The sequence below is a fragment of the Corylus avellana genome, chromosome ca8 (assembly GCF_901000735.1).
Source record: "Corylus avellana chromosome ca8, CavTom2PMs-1.0".
NCBI lineage: Eukaryota > Viridiplantae > Streptophyta > Magnoliopsida > Fagales > Betulaceae > Corylus > Corylus avellana.
This window is the reverse complement of record NC_081548.1, coordinates 2192325-2211914: the sequence shown is the minus strand read 5'-3', so window position 1 is coordinate 2211914 and position 19590 is coordinate 2192325. Positions and strand designations below refer to the sequence as shown.

At 34.2% G+C, this 19590-nt stretch overlaps 4 protein-coding genes across 5 annotated transcripts; 2 read left to right on the top strand and 2 right to left on the bottom strand.

Annotated features, from left to right (window-relative positions):
* Positions 1 to 2641: 2641 nt before the first annotated feature.
* Positions 2642 to 3153, top strand: LOC132189545 (ricin B-like lectin EULS3). Its single transcript, XM_059604286.1, is given in 2 exon segments — positions 2642 to 2977; positions 2980 to 3153. Coding segments are annotated over 2 exon segments (510 nt in total).
* Positions 3154 to 5257: 2104 nt separating this feature from the next.
* LOC132189544 (uncharacterized) lies at positions 5258 to 7210 on the bottom strand. Its single transcript, XM_059604285.1, has one exon. It carries the CDS (start codon positions 7208 to 7210, stop codon positions 5258 to 5260), a length of 1953 nt encoding a protein of 650 aa, XP_059460268.1.
* A 5040-nt stretch (positions 7211 to 12250) lies between these two features.
* LOC132190090 (early nodulin-like protein 15) lies at positions 12251 to 13257 on the top strand. The gene is made up of 2 exons (XM_059604973.1): positions 12251 to 12508; positions 12779 to 13257. The coding sequence occupies exons 1-2, from the start codon at positions 12331 to 12333 to the stop codon at positions 13117 to 13119; spliced, it is 519 nt and encodes a 172-aa protein (XP_059460956.1). The 5' UTR covers positions 12251 to 12330; the 3' UTR covers positions 13120 to 13257.
* LOC132190089 (nucleoid-associated protein At4g30620, chloroplastic-like) lies at positions 13227 to 19590 on the bottom strand. Of its 2 annotated transcripts, XM_059604971.1 has the most exons (7): positions 19339 to 19590; positions 15532 to 15656; positions 15273 to 15373; positions 15135 to 15174; positions 14025 to 14096; positions 13589 to 13645; positions 13227 to 13474 (listed from the first exon to the last, which is right to left on the bottom strand). In XM_059604971.1, the coding sequence occupies exons 1-7, from the start codon at positions 19418 to 19420 to the stop codon at positions 13406 to 13408; spliced, it is 546 nt and encodes a 181-aa protein (XP_059460954.1). In that variant the 5' UTR covers positions 19421 to 19590; the 3' UTR covers positions 13227 to 13405. The 2 variants fall into 2 exon arrangements, with proteins under 2 accessions (XP_059460954.1, XP_059460955.1); XM_059604972.1 differs by lacking the exon at positions 14025 to 14096.

Below are 19590 nucleotides of genomic sequence, written 5' to 3'. Positions count from 1 at the left end.
AACATCTTTTACAAAAAGTTGAGATCGGCATAGCCAAGTTAAAAAAAAAAAATTATAAAAAACAAAAAAACAAAAAAAACAACTTTATGAGGAATGCTATAGTGCATCATAGTGTTCTCCTGATTCTAAGTAAATGTTATTGTCTACAAAAGCCAAAAGCAAAAAAAAAAAAAAAAAAACTTACCCCATCGGTCCCTCATATTTTTTTTTAAAAAACAATATCCACGTAATATCAGGAAAATACTACGAAGAACTATAACATTTATCAAACTTTATTTATAAAATCTTTTTATGCACGTGGGAGTTTTCAAAAAATATTATATGAGGTTGTCCTGTGTAAGTCTAATACAAAATCTTTCCATTTACTCTTTTGCCTATGCCAAAATTTTGCCTAACATCGATGAATAGATTTGAATTCGCAATTTTTTTTTATCACGATAAAATTCTTTAAGGTAGGGTTATTTCGTGTACTTACTTCTATCAGATAAACTTTGAACTCGTGCAGAGTACCCTCTCCATAGAAAATAGGTAATACTCTGGCTTTGTCTGTAGGCTCACCCCAAGAAATGGGGAACAAGATCCTCTCTAGTCCATTATGGACTGGAGAGGATCCTGATCCAAGAAATGGAAGCTCCAAATAAATACAAGATTAGTCCATATAGTTGGCTTAAATTACAAATCTCTTCATACGATATAAAAAATAATTTAAATGATCTTCGGGGTAGGCCAAAATAACAATTTAGTTCATGTAATCAAATTTTGTCAAAATAATTGACAAATTCCATTAATATGACACGTCACCACCAATAAAATGATGACACATGTCACTCTTAATAAAAAAATTATATTAAAAAAATAAATATATAAAACTTAAAAATTACTATTATTATTATTTAAAAAAAAAAAAAGAGAAGGGGCTACGACAGCCAGGGGGTGGCCTATTGATAACTATCGGAGAGGTGTCAAGATTCTCAAAATACATTAAAAATAAAATAAAAAATAAATAAAATAAATAAAAAATTGCAGGGATTTAGGTGTTGGTTATGATTTATCAAAATTTTCAAAAATACCTATACCTAAATCTATGAAAAAAAGAATATATATATATATATATATATATATATATATATATATAAAATAGGTTTTTTGAAAATTTTAACAATATTTAACGAAAAATCTTATGGGATAAGTGACATTGAAAAAATATTGACAGATGGATAAATTGAGTGTTGTTGAAGTTTAGGCAGGCTAATTGTAAGCAAAAACCGCAATAATGAAGAGGGTTAAGTGAAGTTTTAATTTTTTACAAAATATAAATTCTCCACCCATTCTCATGTTTCTTTACAAAATTTTAACACATTTTCCAATAAAGAAGGCAAAGAGAAGAGAAAAGAGATGCGTGAAATAAATACTTTATATTAAAATAATGAATGATAAAAGTCCAAATGCTACCCAAGTTTTGTTACTTGTGCCTTTTTTGAAACTTTTGAGAATTTAATTTTCTTAGAAAGGGAAGAGACTTCAACCCTTGGAACATGACCAAGTTTTTATTCCCAAGTGGAGTTTGCATTGGAATTTGGCAGAATTCCAGTCCTTAATTGGTGCCAACTATACTTCGAAGAATCGAAGTGATAAAAGCAAAAGATTTTATGGCCCACTGAAGAAGAAAAATAAAGAAATTAAGTAATAAATTCTAAAAATGATAATCTAATTTTTTGTTGCTTATTTCTTTTCACAATTCTAAATTTTACTTTTGTTAAAGATATTAACCTCATTAAATTCTATGATTTACCTTACATTTTAAATCAATATTTCTCATATTGAGCCCTATTTATTGAGCCAGAGTTTGAATCAATACATAAATGAGAGTGCTACAGTATTAATTAAATAAAAAAAAATATTCTTTTCTTCTTAGTTTAAGTTTTTTTAAATAATTAGTAATTTAATACGGTTTGAATTGGACAAAAAAACTTTGTCCATTAGTGAGTGTTGATATGACGGGGAATGAGGTTTTTTTTTTTTTTGGCAAATTATTTTCATCTGTATATTATAAAATGCTAGATTGATAAAGGGCAAATATATATATATATATATATATATATATATATATATATATTAGTTTTCCACGTATTGAATAGAAAGACTAGCATGCATGTGGTGCAATTAATTACCTTTGTTGCAATCAAAGAGGTGCTAGATCTCCTCATATTTTTATATTTTAAAATTTGAGTCATTTATTTTATTTAACAGTTTAAATAAAAATAAAAATTTAAGTTACCCAAGTAAATAAATTTAACATATTAAAAATTAAAATTAATTATTTCAATAACCTACAAACTTCTATATTTATTTAAACCGTTAAATAAAGGGATGACTCGGATTAAAAAAAATATATAAAAAGATCCGTATAATGAATGGTCATGGGAAAATAGGAATTAGCAAGAAGAATAAATACTGTTGGGAAAAACAAAACTTTGACGCCCACGATACGAGAACGACCCTTGTAAAATTACAATGGCACCCTTCTTCTTCCCCTATAACTCTATAAGTGTCTTCTTCCTCATCAACTAAAGCTCCAGCTAGCTGCAGCTACTGAAACTCCGTATATTTCACATTAATTAATTAATTGATTAAATTAATAATGTGCCTGAATTTTCCCTGCTTCCCATTTAGGCGGAGGCAGACTTTCAGGGTGTTCTCGAAGGCGGACCCCACCTACTCGGTCACAATCCGAGACGGCCACGTCATTCTCGCGAGATCTGATCCGTCAGATGAGTTGCAGCACTGGTACAAAGAAGACTACGGCACAAGTGTGAATGACGTAAACGGGTTTCCAAGCTTTGCTCTTGTTAACAAAGCCACCGGTCAGGCAATGAAGCACGCCATTGGAGACACTCATCCTGTGCAGCTGAAATCTTACGGTAGTGCTGAATCTGCTGATGTTCTTGACGAGTCCATCCTGTGGACTGAGGCCAAGATGAGTTGGGTGAAGGCTTCCGAGCTATAAGAATGGCGAATAACACTGGACTGAATGTGGATGCTTTTGTTGGCGAAGAGAAATCCGGAGGTGGTTCTGTGCGTGATGGCACTACTGTAGGGCTGTGGCAGTGGCACGGCCGGGATAACCAGATTTGGAAGATCATTCCCTACTGATCTCATCTCGATCTATGCTAGAAAAAGACTCATGTTTTGTGTTTTTTTGTTTTTTAATTGATGGACTTTTAAAACTTCTATTAAGATCAAAATTCAATAATTATTTATCCCAAATTTAATAGTAATTTTAAAAAGTATATTAATTTTAAGAGTGTGCATGTTTGTGTTTCTATGTTTACTATATATATGCGGGAAAATCTCTGCTGTTCGGTGTCTAACACCTTAGACTGTTAATGTTAATTAGCTAATATTGATACATTAGAATAATTATATAAAAAATATTAGAGTCTTAATTGTTGAAGTTGAAATTATATGCTGTTAGTAATAAATTCTGGCTTCTAATTTCTACGTAATCATATCTTGTGAGGAGATGAAATTATATTCTAATTAATTTTAATTGCTTATTTCATTTCACAATTCTAAATCTTTTATTTTACTAACGTAGAGTTTCTTTCACGCTGACACAAGAATAAAAGGCCCCAACCTTTCAAGCTGAAATCTCCGGCCACCCTCCTGATTTCCTGTGACAGCAAAAATACAGCAAGAGTACGTGGAAACCTTGACCATCACACCACACTAACCCATGCTTCATGAGACATCCGTGTAACTTAACCTATGGCAAACCGAGTAACAGATGATAGAAGTCCCCTCACATTTCCCTTCTTGGCTCCGTTTTTTTTTTTTTGGAAAAATATTCTTAAAAAATAATTTTCTGAAAAACATTTTTCGGTAACTGAGTCCCGTCGGTGTTTTGACTAAGTCACAACAAGCAGGTCTTGATGGAGTTTTGGCGATGTCCCATCTGGGTCTCGGCGGGTCTTGCCTGGGTCCCAACTGAGTCTGAGCAATGTCTTAACTAGATCCCAACAATGTCCCAGCAGGTCTTGACCAAGTCCCAACCGAGCCTTGGCAGTGTCCTAATCGGATTTCGACGGTGTCCCAATCAGGTCCTGACCAAGTCCTAACTCAGTCTTAGCAATGTCCCAATTGAGTTTCGACGGTGTCCTAACTCCGAGTGTTTTAATTGAATTTAGTCTATGAATTTTCAAATTTCTAGTTCTTGCAATATTCTATATATTGGCTCATCCCGTTTCTTGTCATCGATCAAGTTGTATGCATTTACGTTTTAAAGTCTTTTGATTCCATTCTGTCTTCAATGCTGGTCAAGCGGCATTTTCTCGAAAGTTTTTGGGCCTAAGCTTTTATTTTCTTATTTTTTTTATTTTTTATTTAATTATTTTTTTATTTAGATTTTTTTTATTATGTAAATTTTTTGTAATTTGGAAGGATATTGATACAATATTTTAATTCGGAAAAAAAAATTGCAAATTAAATAACTAATTTGAAGGGTAAGCAATATAGTGCAAAATTTTAAGAAAAATGTTAGGCTTACAAACAAATTTTACAAAAAAACTTTTACAACATAATGTTTTCTTTTTAATCATGTTGTAAAATTTGTTTGTAAGCCTAACATTCCTCAAATTTTAATAGTTTTAGTCCATCTCCATACCCAATAAAAACCTGCAAATTAAAGAGTCCACAAAATAAACATTTTTACAAGCAAAACCTCACATGATACGGAGGCCGCCAATGGCTGATTTTGCTAGCTATAGGTGTTCAAGTATATGTGTTTCTAGCAAACAGTACGTTGATTTTGTTTTTTGAACACTCACTCAAAATGAGGGAACTATTCGTAACTATACGATTGTTTAATACTAATAAGGAATTCCAATATTTAATATATACATGAGTATGACATTGAGAATGGCTGTTTTAAATTTAAAAAAAAGAAAAAAAAAAAAAGAAGGAAGATAATTACTTTAGCTTAAACACAAGTATCCAAATATGTAAATCTACATTGACATGTGAACACAATTTTGAAGCAACATTGACAATAAAGAGAAACATCATTCCCATTAATATCATGCATCAACAAGCTCCATGTGCATAAGCAACAATATACAATACATATTGATAAGTTCTTGACCAAATTATATTTTCTTTAACTTAAATAATAAAAGAAATAAGCAAACCTCTGAGGAGAGATAAAGTTCAATGATACCTAATAAACTTTCAAATCTCCGTGCTTTGAGTGAGTCTGGGGCTATGCTGCTTGGCTTTCTCCAACCATCTCTCTAGCGTGCATGATTTCGTAATTTATATTTTTGAGGCATGAACTTAAGTAGTGGACATTGAATTTGCATTTAGTGCATTCTAAGGCCATGCCATCAAAATTCTCACCACAACCATCACATGGAGGAGAGGACTCTGTCTTTGGGACAAAAGTGAGAGGGTGCTCATGAGCATCTTGAGACGTGCACGTATTTCCAAATTTAACGTATGGATATTTTCCCAAAACACATTGGAGATGAGCAGGAAAATCACATTTTTCACAATAATAGAACCAACAATTTGGATCTCTTTCGTTTTCGCAAATTAGACAATAGTATTCACAATGAACTTCAGCATTGTAGGTGAGCTTGAGGGGATGATCATCATATATGTGCCTAGCTTCGAGCGGAAGAGTTGCACATTCCAAACCCAAGGTGAAATCGCAACCACTCTTGCATACAAATACCCCACGTTCCTTGCGAGAAGTGCAATTACAAACATGGCAGCTTCTATTAGAATTAACAGCAAGGGAGAGAGAGTGTGGGTGACAATCATGCTTCAAGGTTTCTGAAATTGAAAAACATTGAAGGTCGATGTCGAAATCACATGTGTCACATCTATAGGAGAAGCCATTGCTGACACGTTCACAAGCATCACAAGAGAACAATTCACCAGAGAAAGTTGACGATGAGAAGCAAGTGAGCAAATGTGGGTGAAGAAGGTGTCGCTTCTTTTTTGGTAGTTGAACACATCTGTTGTGAAGAAAGAAGTTGCATTGTGGACAATTGAAAAACGGGGTGGAGATGAATCCCATACAACCATCACAAAGCTTCTCATCCGTAAGCTCCTCATTGCTAAGAATTAACTGGTGTGGATGGCCAAAATTTTGCATCTGCTCAGCTACTTCAACCTCTGTAGAATCACTTCCTAAATCAACGGGTTCCTCAGGCAGCAATTTGAGATCTGCAGTTACATCATCTTGAAATGCACATTCCAAGTGGGCCACATAATTGCATTCCTTACAATAATATGTTGCATACTCTGTCTTCACCTTTCGCCAGCAAAGATTACATAATATGTTGCCGTTCGAGGTCCCTTCGACTTGATCACGAAGAGAACAGGTGAAAGCGAGGGAGTGATGATGTCTTGCAATCCAAATAGTTCGTAAAAATCGAGCACATTTTCCATGAATTAAGAAGTGACAGATTCTACATTGTGTGGCTAACTCCTTGCCTTTCTCACCACAAGCTTCGCAAGTGAACTCAATCTGCTTCAAGAAGGAGATGAATTTGTGTTGGCATTTGTCAGCATTCTTAATCTGTGAGCAAATAGCGCATGTGAAATCAAGATTGAAATCACACTCACTGCAACTGTAGAAGAAGTATGTATTGCAGCATGTACCACAAGCATTGCAATATTTTTTCTTTGGCATCTCACCGACAAGGGTGTGGTTTGGGTGGAAGGGGTGGTCTTGTATCGTGGTAGGCGGCTCAACGCATGATTCATGCAAGAGCAAGTCGCAATTGGCGGTGGGGCACTTGAATCCGCGACCCTTTACTCGCTTCTCGCATCCGGAGCAAACAATGCCCTTCTCGCCATCATTTTCTATGTTTTCTTGGAAGAGCAAGCGATCGTGCGGCTCGGTGAGGTGAAAAATAAGGGCTTTGCCATTGGTGGGTAGATTGAGGCATGGTGGATGAAAGAAGATGTTTCTACCCGAGCATTTTAAAGCGGGACCCAATATCTGTTCCCGGCACGTCCTGCAAAAAACTTCCTCTTCGTCATCATCATTTTTCACCTCTGTTTGGTGCACACGCACCTCTACTGCGCCATAGACCCCTCTTAGAAAATCGTCGACATGAACCAACTCTTGTTCCCCCACTTTTACCTTTTTTGATCCTGAGCTGGAGCGAACATAAATGGGGGCGTGCACGGTGCGAACCATTTCCACACAACGGAGAAGTGATTTTTAGTCTTGGGATTTGTTAAAGGAAATGGGTTGGTGGCAGTAGCTGTTTGTTCTTGTTGTGGAGAGAAATTAGTCAAGATTTCTACTTATATCCAGCCTTTGGAATATAATAAGACCAAATCCTTATGCTTACAACGCAATTTGTCCTTCTTCAGAATCGCCATTAAGTGGTAATTAGTTATATATTCTTGCCATCTCTTTGAGATTTGTAATGGTAGGGACAAAAGCAAAAGGTTTGCATGGCCCACCGAAGAAGAAAAAGAAAGAAATAACTTGTATTTGCACTAAGTTATAATTTCTAACTTTTAGGTGCCACGTGTTATACATCCTCCTTTTCATCATCTGAATTTTCAAAATTACCATTAATGGATCACACATAAGATTTTTAAAATTTGGAGAATGAGAGAATGATGAAAATGAACCACACTTCTTTTTTTCTCTCTTATATATATATATATATATATATATATAATCCTTTCATTAATAACTTAGGATGTACGAGATTGCTCAACAACGAGAAGACGAATTTATGTTTTGAGTTATTTGTTAAAAAAAATAAAAATAAAATTAGCCTTTGTGGTTTATTTACCTGATTTGAAATAAGCTTTATGGTATCAAAATGTTCTGAAAACTTCATGATGTATGCATAAATAACAAATTACTCATTTCTATCAAATTTCGTCAAAAAAAACTTATAAATTCTGTTAGTTAATGTGACATGTCAGAACCAAGTTCTTATTCTCAAGTTGAGTAGCGTTCACTTACTTATATGCATGCAAATTGTATTTTTGAGGATAGACGTAGTAAGTGGAAAGGTTTATTCTGCCACCTACCTCTTTGAGATTTGTGACAGTCTTACTGAGGGGGCAAAACAAAAAGATTTGCATTGGCATAATTCTAATCCTTTGTGCCAAATAACTTCAAGATTAAAAAAACAAAAGATTTCATGACTCCATATATGAAGAATAAAAATAAATAAAGAACTTGTATATGCATCAAGTAATAAATTCTAACTTTCAACTTCTAAGCTACCTAAACATATCTTGTTAGGAGGGGAAATGATATTCTAATTTTTATTGCTTTTTTTTTTTAACAATTCTAAATTTTACTTAAGATATTAAATTCATACTTTTGTATGAGTTTAACCCTTGCTTCTATCACTCACCACACATTTCAAATCAATATTTTACATATTAAGGTAGAATTTGAACTCACACGTGAAGTGTTAGAGCATATTATAGAGTTCAAGAATAATAGTCACAGTTGAAGAATATCACTGAATTACAATTGAAATATAGCTATAGTTAAAGACTATTATCTAACTAGAGTATAAGTATATCTGCATCTACCATGATTTTCCAATAAATAGGAAGATGTTATATTGTAAATATTACTCATAGAAATAAGAGTTTAATGTAGCTTTAGAACTTTATCTTATGACATAAGTCATACATACATCAGGATAAAGCTCAAATGGCTACATTTACTATATTTTAAGCATCTCTAGTAGCCATTGAGAGTGTTCTTAGATCTAACTATTAGAATAAGACCAAGTCTCTATTCCCAAATTGAATGGCATTCACATGCCTAGGCAAAAGAAAAAGATTTGAATTGGCATAATTCCAATACTTTGTGCCAAATAACTTCAAGATGACAAAAACAAAAGATTTCATGGCTCCATATATAAAGAATAAAAATAAAGAAAGAACTTGTATATGCATTAAGTAATAAATTCTAACTTCCAACTTCTAAGCTACCTAAACATATCTTGTTAGAAGGGAAAAAGATATTCAAATTTTTATTGCTTTCTTTTTCTTTTTTTTTTCTTTTCTTTTTTTTACAATTCTAAATTTTACTAAAGACATTAAATTCATACTTTTCTATGAGTTTAACTCTTGTTTCTATAATTCACCACACTTTTCAAATCAATATTTTACATATTAATGTAGAGTTCGAACTCACACGTGAAGTGTTAGAGCATATCATAGAGTTCAAGAATAATAATCAGTTGAAAAATATCATTGATTTACATCACTGAGTCACATTTGAAGACTATTACTGAGTTACAGTTGAAGTCTAGCTATAGTTAAAGACTACCACCTAGTTAGAGTAGAAGTCTATTTGTATCCAACATAATTCTCCTATAAATAGGAGGATGTATATTGTAAATATTACTTAGAGAAATAAAAACTTAATGCAGCCTTAAGGCTTTGTCCTATGAACATTTTGAGCATCTCCTATAGCCGGTGAGAGTGCTCTTAGATCTAACCATTGGAATAAAACCAAGTCTTTATTCCCAAGTTGAGTGGCATTCACGTGCCTGGGCAAAAGAAAAAGATTTGCATTGGCATAATTCCAATCCTTTGTGCCAAATAACTTCAAGATGAAAAGGAAAAAAGATTTCATGGCTCTATATATGAAGAAGAAAAATAAAGAAGGAACTTGTATATGAAGATAATGCAGTAAGTAATAAGCTACCTAAACATATCTTGTGAAGAGGAGAAATGATACTCTACTTTTTGTTGCTAATTTCGTTTCACAATTCTAAATTTTAGGTTTGTTAAAATATTAGATTCATTATTTTTCTATGAGTTTAGTTTTCTTTTTTATAATTTAACTTGCATTTCACATGAATATTTCACATAATGAGCCTCATTTATTAAAGCATATATAGTTTAAACTCACACGTGAAAACGAGTGTTACGATATTAATTAAATAATAAAGAAAATTCATCATTTATTCTTAGCTTAAGTTTTTTGAATAAATTGTGATTTAACACTTTTCAAGTTAGGACAAAAATTTTCTACAAAGCAGCTTTTAAAAGTGACATGTAACCTTAAGATGTGAGAAACATGTATTTTTTTTAATGACATGTGCTTCTCACATAATTTGTTATTAGCTTAAATGACACGTCGCTTTTAGATACTTGTTTTAAAAAAATGAACCTAATTGTAGGAAATTTATGTCCAAGTTATTCGGACAAAAAAAAAAAAAAAAGTACAAATACCCCCTTCAAGGCTCAAACTAACACTCAATTTGCAATGTCCAAGTTATTCGGAAAAAGAAGATATATTTCTGACATGCATTTTAAGAATTACATGTGATTCTAAAAATGCATATAAAAATCACATACTTTAAGGGGATATGTGAATTTAATACACTAAGTTAAAAAAATTTCCTCCAATTTAATTTGAAGGAAAATTTTGTCCATTTGTGAGTGCTGGTATGAGGGGGAATATGGTTTTTTTTTCTCTCTTCGTTGCAAATTATTTTCATTTGTATATAGTTATAAAATGCTAGATTGATAAAGGGCAAAAGAAAAATATATATATGTTCATGAGATTTACGTACTGAAACTCCCTATATATATCACATTATTTCCCTGACCTTCGCAGCATCCATGGTGAAAGTCCTCCAAGAAACGGACTTTCAGGATCTTCTCCAAGGCCAATCCCAACTACTCCCTCATGACTATCCCAACTACGCCCAACACATCCTTCCCATCAATATCATGCATGCCATCAACAAACTCCATATGCAGAAAGCACATTATACAATACATATTGATATGTTCTTGACGAAATTCTATTTTCCTCAACATAGATATAACAAAACCTCTAAGGAGAGGGAGAGTTCCACGATAGCCATAAGAAACTCCGAAATCTCCGTGCCTTGGGTGAGTTTAAGGCTATGTTGCTGGCTTCCTCCAAGCATCACTTCAAGGTGACTTTCTTTGGTACTTCTATGAGACAAGACCAAGAGAAGTGGAAAATAAATTTGCATAGAGTGCATTCTAGGGCCATATATGCCATCGAAAGTCACACCACAAGCATCACATGAAGGGGAGGACTCATTCTTTGGGACAAAAGTGAGAGGGTGTTGATGATAATTGTTGGATTTGAAAGTATTTCCAATTTTATTATATAAATATTTTCCTAAAACACATCCCATGATTTATGATACAAAATGAAACTTAAGTGAAAAAAAAAAAAAAAAAAAAAATCGTTAAAACTCAAGTACCAAAAACACATTTAACCCCCCTTTTTTTATTTTGAAGAGTGAAGAGCATTACACGACTCATAATGGTATATTTACAAATATGCATTGCTTTTAATTAAATTATTAAATTTAATTTTAAGCAAAGAACACACCAGTTGGTATCCTCTCCATTGTTAGATTGAGTATATGATAATGATAGAAATCCTTATCTTATATGAGGATTGGATTACACTAAATAAAGGGATTTGATTTTGATTATATTGGGTTTGAATAAATTCAAGGAATAAATGCATTTTTCATTCCTAAGGTTTGTCATTTTGACAAATAGCTTTTTGAGTTCTAAAAAGTGATTAATAACTCATTGAGGTAAGCAAAGAAAAAACAAATTCGTCCATACCATTAAAAAAGTTGATAGAATCTGTTAATATTAAAGAAAAAAATTCCGGAGCGGCACTTTTGCATGATGGCACTACTATAGGGTTGTGGCAATGGAACAATGGGGATAACCATCCCTGTGACTCACATGAAACAATCTATGAGACCTAGTTCTACAATGATCCAAACAAATTTGGGTTTATTTCAAGTGGAACAAAAGTTTTTCTTTAAATTGGCCAATTTATTAAATTAATATTTGTCGTAATTTTTATTTGCATTAAAATTATGAGTTTAAGAAACTCAATTGAAAGAATTGTCTGTTTAAAAGAAAATTTTTGTAGTTTTAGAAACTCCCAACACAAGCAATCCTCAAGTCCTTTTTTGACCGTTACCCTCTACCGTACTCCTACTTTCTATACTATTTTGACCGTTCAAACAATTTTGATCCGTTTTTCTACTTTTACGATCTTTTATTTTTAAATTCCATTTGTTTTACCGTTAAAAAACAAAAGGTAACGGACAAACCCAGAAAGCCACTTGGCCCACACTGACCCCTTCCCAAGGTCCCAACGGCTAGTTTCTTCTCTCTTCTCCTCTATAAATACATCAACCACCTGAACCACCACATCAATCATCTCTATCTCTCAAAGAGAAGTTACACGCCCACAAGCACACACTTCAAGCCATCTGTCTTCTTTTGCTTGTTGTTTTCTGAGTGTCAATGGCAGTTTTTTCAAGAGCTATTTCTGCTTTTGTAGTCCTATTACTCTTTAGCTTCTCTGAAGCCAAAGAGATCTTGGTTGGAGGCAAGACAGATGCATGGAAAATCCCATCATCTCAATCTGATTCCCTCAATCAATGGGCTGGAAGTTCTCGTTTTCGCATCGGCGACTCTCTTGGTAAATATGAATCTCTCATCTTTATTCTCTTATGGGTTCTCCCTCTAATTGCATTTGGCACTACAATTTTGCAGATTAAAATTACGATTTGATTTTAGAAAATGTATTATTTGAAAATGTGTTTTAAAAATTGTGATTCTGTGCTTTTAAATTCGCAAGTAAACAAATGTGTTTTTAAAAGCTCACACATTTTAAAATCACAAACCAAATCGGACCGTTTATTTTCATGGTATTATTAACATACACTTTTCATGCTTTGGTCATTCTCAGTGTGGAAGTATGACGGTGGCAAAGACTCGGTATTGCAAGTGAGCAAGGAAGATTATGCCAACTGCAATACTTCTAACCCCATTGAAGAGCACAAAGATGGGAACACCAAGGTGAAGCTTGACAGATCTGGGGCCTTCTACTTCATCAGCGGAGCCGAGGGACACTGCCAGAAGGGTCAGAAGTTGGTTGTGGTGGTTATTTCTCCAAGACGCACTGTTATTTCTCCAGCGCCTTCTCCGGTGGAGTTTGAAGGTCCGGCCGTTGCTCCAACTAGCAGTGCTACAAGGTTGCAGAGCGGTTTGATGGTTGCAATGGGGGTTTTTGCTTTGGGGTTGTTTTGATTCGCTTGATTACCAGCTTCTGAGCTTAATTTTTGGGGGGGAATTCTTTATTTTTTTATATAAATTATGGGGTTTTGATTTGATATCTTGTGCGATCCAGATTCAGATTATATACCAATAATTTTCATTTATTTTATACGCCTCTTCTCAAAATACCAGTCCAGTGGTGTGAATATTTTGTTAAAGAACATGACAAACAAAATCCATGAAAATTGAAAACTCATATCTATCACTAAAATCTTGAACAATATAAACTGATGCAGAGCTCAAAATCTCTAAATCATTTCTATCCCTCACTGAGGCCTTGTGGCATTCCTAAACTCTGGGCAAGAGTGCTCATTCTCTCCTTCATTGCCTGAAAAAGACGAAAAAACAATATCCCAAGGATTATGGGATGTTGTTACCGCTGTTAATTGAATAATCATTTCCCTATTGCAATTTCAAGATTTTTCACCAAGCGCCATCTCACCTTGACACTTTTCTGGTGTGCGTCCTTGTATGCTTCAGTAACCAAAAGAGAGAGTTTCTGCAGAAAAAAGCAAACGGACCTAGTCAAAATACTCATAAAAAATTGTAGTTTAGGCGCAAATGAATCTATAATTAGGGCGAATAATTTAAGCCCAAAAAAGAAAAACACTAGTCAACATTATTTCTCAACGACGAATATAATGAGTATTGAATAGCTATAGGTGTGCATGTTCCCGGCGGTTAAGATTCTTCCAATCAAATTAATCTTTTTGGTTGTTAAAATACATTTCAAAATGTTATGATCCCAACAGTTTCTATAGACAAACTTCATTTAGGAAACCTGCAGAACCATGAAACAAGCATGACAATAATCACATAACTAATTATATAAACTGCAAATAAACACATAAAGCCTATATGGGAGACTCTTCGCTTACTTCGGCTCCTAATTCCATTGCAGCCTCAGTTATCTCAGTGCGCAAAGGTTGCTGGTTACCAGAAAGAGTTACCTAGAGACAGATACAATCAAATATATTAGGAGCAACTAGTACCACGAGTTTAGTAAGATGTGAGATCTCCAGTTTTCTTTTAATGCTATTTCTATGCACCCAATAGCCATTGCACAGAAATGAACTATTTGCATTTACTTCTCCACGGGAGTGGAGTCACTAAAAAACAAAAAGTTTGTGATTGAAAAAAGTTAAATCTTGTGAAGTGATTAAAAATTGTAAAAAATGTCACTATCAAAAACCCTAGAAATGATCTTAACAAAATTCCCTCATTTCAAATGCAAAAGAAACAATTCTGAATCTCACCAAATGTCAAACAGAACACAAATTTCAACCATATCATAAGAAGCCATATGATGTTTCAACTAGGTCAGTGGTTGGATCACTGGCTTATATAGCTTACCATTCACATTAGCGTATTTAGTGAAAGTCCATTAATTTTTGGAAAAAGGTTATATACAATATTGTAGCAAAAAGAAAAGGGGCAATACGCATAAAACAGTTGGTAAAACAAACAAATAATTTTAGCCTGTTTATATTGCAGAGACTTCCAACTGAAAGGCAATAGGCTAGATACCTGGTAGTTGCACCCTCAATTTAAGTTATTAAAACACACACCTTTGTGTTAAGATGGGAGGACCAATTGTATTAGCTAACAGTTCCACATAAAACCCCCTGGTTCAACTGGAATTTTGACCTGTTTTCTCGTGTAGTCTAAATGTACCAAAGATGATAAGGCAATCCCTATATGATCCTTGGTTGAATCTGGTTCTTATAAGTATGGTGCCATCTCCCTCAAAAATTAAGTCTGTTCTTTATAATTCAACTTACGCCACCAAGAAGTTGAATAGACATATGCAAACAACTATGCTAAGGTTATGAAACTTAACCTAATCCATGATAATATTTACTACATCTATCATCCAACCATACGACTACAAACAACATGGGAACATACAAAAGGAAGTATTGGCTTCACAGATATAAACCATATTTAGGCTGACTTTTAAATTCTAATAAAAGCAAAACAAATCATACCTTAATTAGCTCGCCCTCACAATAACCATCAAACTCTGCTCTGCAAAAGAGTAGACAAATGCAGAAGATAAATAGTCTTCTAAAAAAGAAAAGGAGCGGAAATATCAGACAAAGATGGATCGAATAAATAGAATGTACGTAGAAAGCTCTTTCTGCACACGCACTGCTTCAACTTGGACTACCATTTGGGCTTTCTTAACAGTTTCATATAGATTTTGCATATTACCCAGTATTCCTGCCTATATCAAAAGTAAAGTAAGGTTATGGTGAACAATAAAGGATGAGCATAAAGTTGAGAAAAGGACAGAAGAATATTATTTATAAGGTAGAAGTCAAACACATTAGTTTACAAGGCATGCTCTAGTTAACACAAGACTTGGCCAAAAGAAAACTGAACCTTTGATGACGCGTCATCATTCTTTTCATTATTTTCCTTTTTCCCTCCAAATAAACCATACAAACGGAGAGATCTTGGTGTCTTTCCAGTCTTCGTACTAGGCCATGAAAAAATTGAAGGTCCAGCTGGATTTGAATATAAGTTAACTTCAATTAAATGCAACAGAGGAAACGAAATTTAATTTCTCATTCTCATCAGAGATTGTAAAATTAGCAATCAGGAAAAAAAAATTATTGCACGAGAACATCAATTACAAAACAATTGGACAAGAAAAAGCAAGTTGTATTATTTCATAATTTCTGAGACTTAACCAAGATGAGATGAAAAAGCACAATACATTTACAACATTACAAAATCAACAGAACCATTGCCCATTGCAGAATTACCCAACATGTAGATCATTATTGATTTAAATCATCATGTAAAAATTAAAACTATTATAATACTGAACCACTAGAATTTATATGCCAAAAAATGTTGAAGAATTGTTTGTCATAGGGCTGTTCAATGAATGAATTTTTAACCGTCAACGCTGGTTGGTGATAATTTTTCAGCCCAGATTTATTGTCCTATACTTTGTACCTCACCGATTTTTCAAACATTGTTCTTTAGTATGTCCACTAATGATAAATAAGATAATTAAAAACAGGACCACAAATGAATGACAAACTTTGGAGAAGGATTAGGAAAGACTAATCAGAGTGATAAATGGCTATATGCATGCATAGCCTACTATCTATTACTTGCAGTCGGTTCACTCCTTCCATTTCAGAATACTTGCCAACCAAGGTTCATATATCATTTTATTTATCAAAAAAAAGGGTTCATATATCATTTCTTTATCATGGGCTCTTATTCTAACCCACACAAAGTAGAAAACACTTGCGGAGCAGAACAATACAATCGATATATAAAAATGAAAAAAGAAGTAAGCAGTTCCTATGATCTACCAGGCAAAATATAAAGTAAAAACAAAAAGAGGACCAATTAAGTATCAATGAGAGAGAAAACCAATATAGAAGATCATGAAGGAAGAAGACAATGGGAAGCCTAAAATACCCTACTTGCTTTGTCAACATTTAGCACCCCACAGTCATATACCATTGGACAGAAGGCTTGAGGCAAGCTCCCCTGGCCTGTTTTTGACTTAGGCATGTGTCTAGCATGAGGATACATCTTGTAAGCATATGCATCTAGCATAAGGGTACTAGTGCTGTTAGAGGTACCTCAACGACACAACACCTTGCCAATAGATTTTAAGGCTGCCTTCATTGTGTAAGCATTTACATCTATACAAACATCTTCCTTAGAGGTAAGAATGCAGGAGCATAATCCTACCTGATGTGGCAACCAAGAAGACAACGAGTGTCATCTAATTTAAGTGTCCAAGTGGCTAGTAAATTGTCATCAAGATGGTCAAAGTCATTTCTTGAGTCTTGCTGGTAGTTGTAGCTTAGTAAGTTGTGTTTGCATTCAGAAGTTGTCTATATATTAAGTTGTGGTAGTTGGAAGCTGTCTATCATTTATTGTATTTTTGAATTAGTCATGAATTGTGCTACCTGTAAATATCAATGAAAGATGACATAACTCAAAAGAGTGATTTTGATTCAGAAAATTGTTAGCAGGTATTCTTGCCTTTGGATGAGTGATTCTTCCTAACAATCAAGCGCCTGGCTTGGTTGCATTGAGTGGCATCCGCGATTAGTAGTGTTGAGTACATCTGCTACCCCTAGTTGAGTGGCATCCCAAGACTATCCCTTTCCTTTGCAGGTCTTGGCCTGCATCAAATTGGTATCAGAGCAAGTTTTCCTACTGTGGTGATTTGTGTAATGACTCCACGACGTCGGAGAAATGCTTATAGTACTAATGTGCAACCTAAACTTGCTCAGTTGAGGAAAGCTAATCAAGCTCTCCAACAAATAATGAATGAGATTCTTGACTGAATTTCAACCTCTCCAAATCCATCTCATGTGAAGGAGGAAGATGAACTTGTTGAGGGATATTCTTTAGCAGATTGGGACTCTCCACCAATCTACAACATCTATCCTGACAAGGTGAATCTAGAGGAGGAGATAAGTATTTCGGCTGATACTCGCCATGTGTTTGATTGGAATCCAAAGAGTGAAGTACCTCGATGGAGTTCACTACCCTTGGTTGAGTGGCATCCCAGGACTATCCCTTTCCTCTGCAGGTCTTGGCTTACATTAGGTAAGCATACACCACCATGTAGGCATCTAACCATTGGTGTTGAAATTAAAATTACCCTTGGTGGACTACAATGTGTTGCAAGGTTGTGACATGTGAATTATTGTTCTTCAGGCCGGAAAAAGGGAAAAATAAAGATATGACAATATATTAATCCCTCTCCCCAACAGAATATGGATTGATGGTGATTAAATAGTGGTCCATGTGAGATGAGCTATTTTCTTAATCAATACCTCCAACCCCAGTTTTTTTAATTAAACACGAGTTTAACATGAGCATTCTAAAATAATTTACCAAAACAGGCAGATCTGAACCCAATGGTCATTTAAGTGCAATAGTAAAGAATTTACATGTTTCAAAGTCATAACCCCCATCACATTCAAATTATAATATAAGCACACATAAAAGTCTCCACAAGTTTACACGTATAAATAATACATTTGTTTTTTTTTATAAGTAATAATACATTTGTGATATTAGCTTACAATTTAGAGAAGCTAACAAAACCATATTCTCCCTTATCATGACCACTGACGACAAAGATTCAACAATTAATGCAAGAGAGAGGTACACAATATAGATTGGATAATCCAAACCAATTATGTCAATAGTTTTGTCATATATATTATGTACATATCAATAAACATACATAACCAACAAAACCAATATTTATATGCATGTGATTGAGAAAAATTAAAATATACAAAACTCAATTCTAAAAGACAACACTAACAGCAGTCATCAAGTAATAGGGTTGCAATTGATTCGTACCAACTATGAGAAACATTCTAACCCTTAACAAAGGAAGAGAAAAGAATAACATAAGAGCAAGAACCGTCATCAAAATCAAACTATCTTAGATTAGATCCAATTTCATATGAAGTTGTCTTGAACTACAGCAGCATCTACCAACATGCGAAAGCCTATGGAGCACATTTATACCACCACAACCAAAAGGAACCCAAAAGGCAAATGCATTTACTTTATTAGACACACACACACACACACACAAACACAGGACCAGCCAAGTTATCAAAGAGACTGATAGTTTGGGTTGCATTGAGTGTCACAAAAGCACTAAAGAACGTGCCCAGAATGGTGAAGAGGACCTCGTCCTATCTACATATTTGCAGCCCAGATTCAATTTATTGCAAAATAAAACTTGGCACAACAAGATGATTAAGAAATGGAAACACACCTGAACGTATTATCTTAACTGCAAAAATCCATAACCCATGTTCTAAACTTTATGATCCTAATGCCATTCCAAGACTTCAAGGAAAAAAAAAAAAAAAAGGCTCTTGACCATCAACAATCACCCCCCATTAATTAAGGCTCCTAAAAAGTAGAATCCTAAAGCCTTGAACCACATGTGTCTTGTCTTGGTGAAATTTGATGTGGGCTCAAAGAAAGGAACTCTCTTGAGACTATGTGGGGAAAGAAAAGAGTAAAGGGCTCAAACTTCTCAAAGAAAGTAAGCAATTTTCCAGCAGATAAAGGCATTGTCATTCTTTAACCGATTCATACAAAAGCAAACAGAATATTTAGAAGTAAATACAATCAACATCCAGCTCCAAACCCAAATATAGAAAGAGAAATTACAGAAGGAGATTGGTTTTTTGGGGTCACCAAGTGGGTGGTGCCAGTTGGAAACTTGTGAGGCTAAAGCAGCTGTCGTGGACATCTTGATACACAAAAAGAAAGAGAAATGGCTGGAGGGTCGGACGAGGATTAGAAAAACAAAACCCAGTACTCACGATACAGCAACAACTCTTTAATGGAAAGTGAATGAACAAGTACAAAGAACAAGGAGAAGATCTTTTTGGTTTGGGTCGGCACCTTGACTTTTTTTTC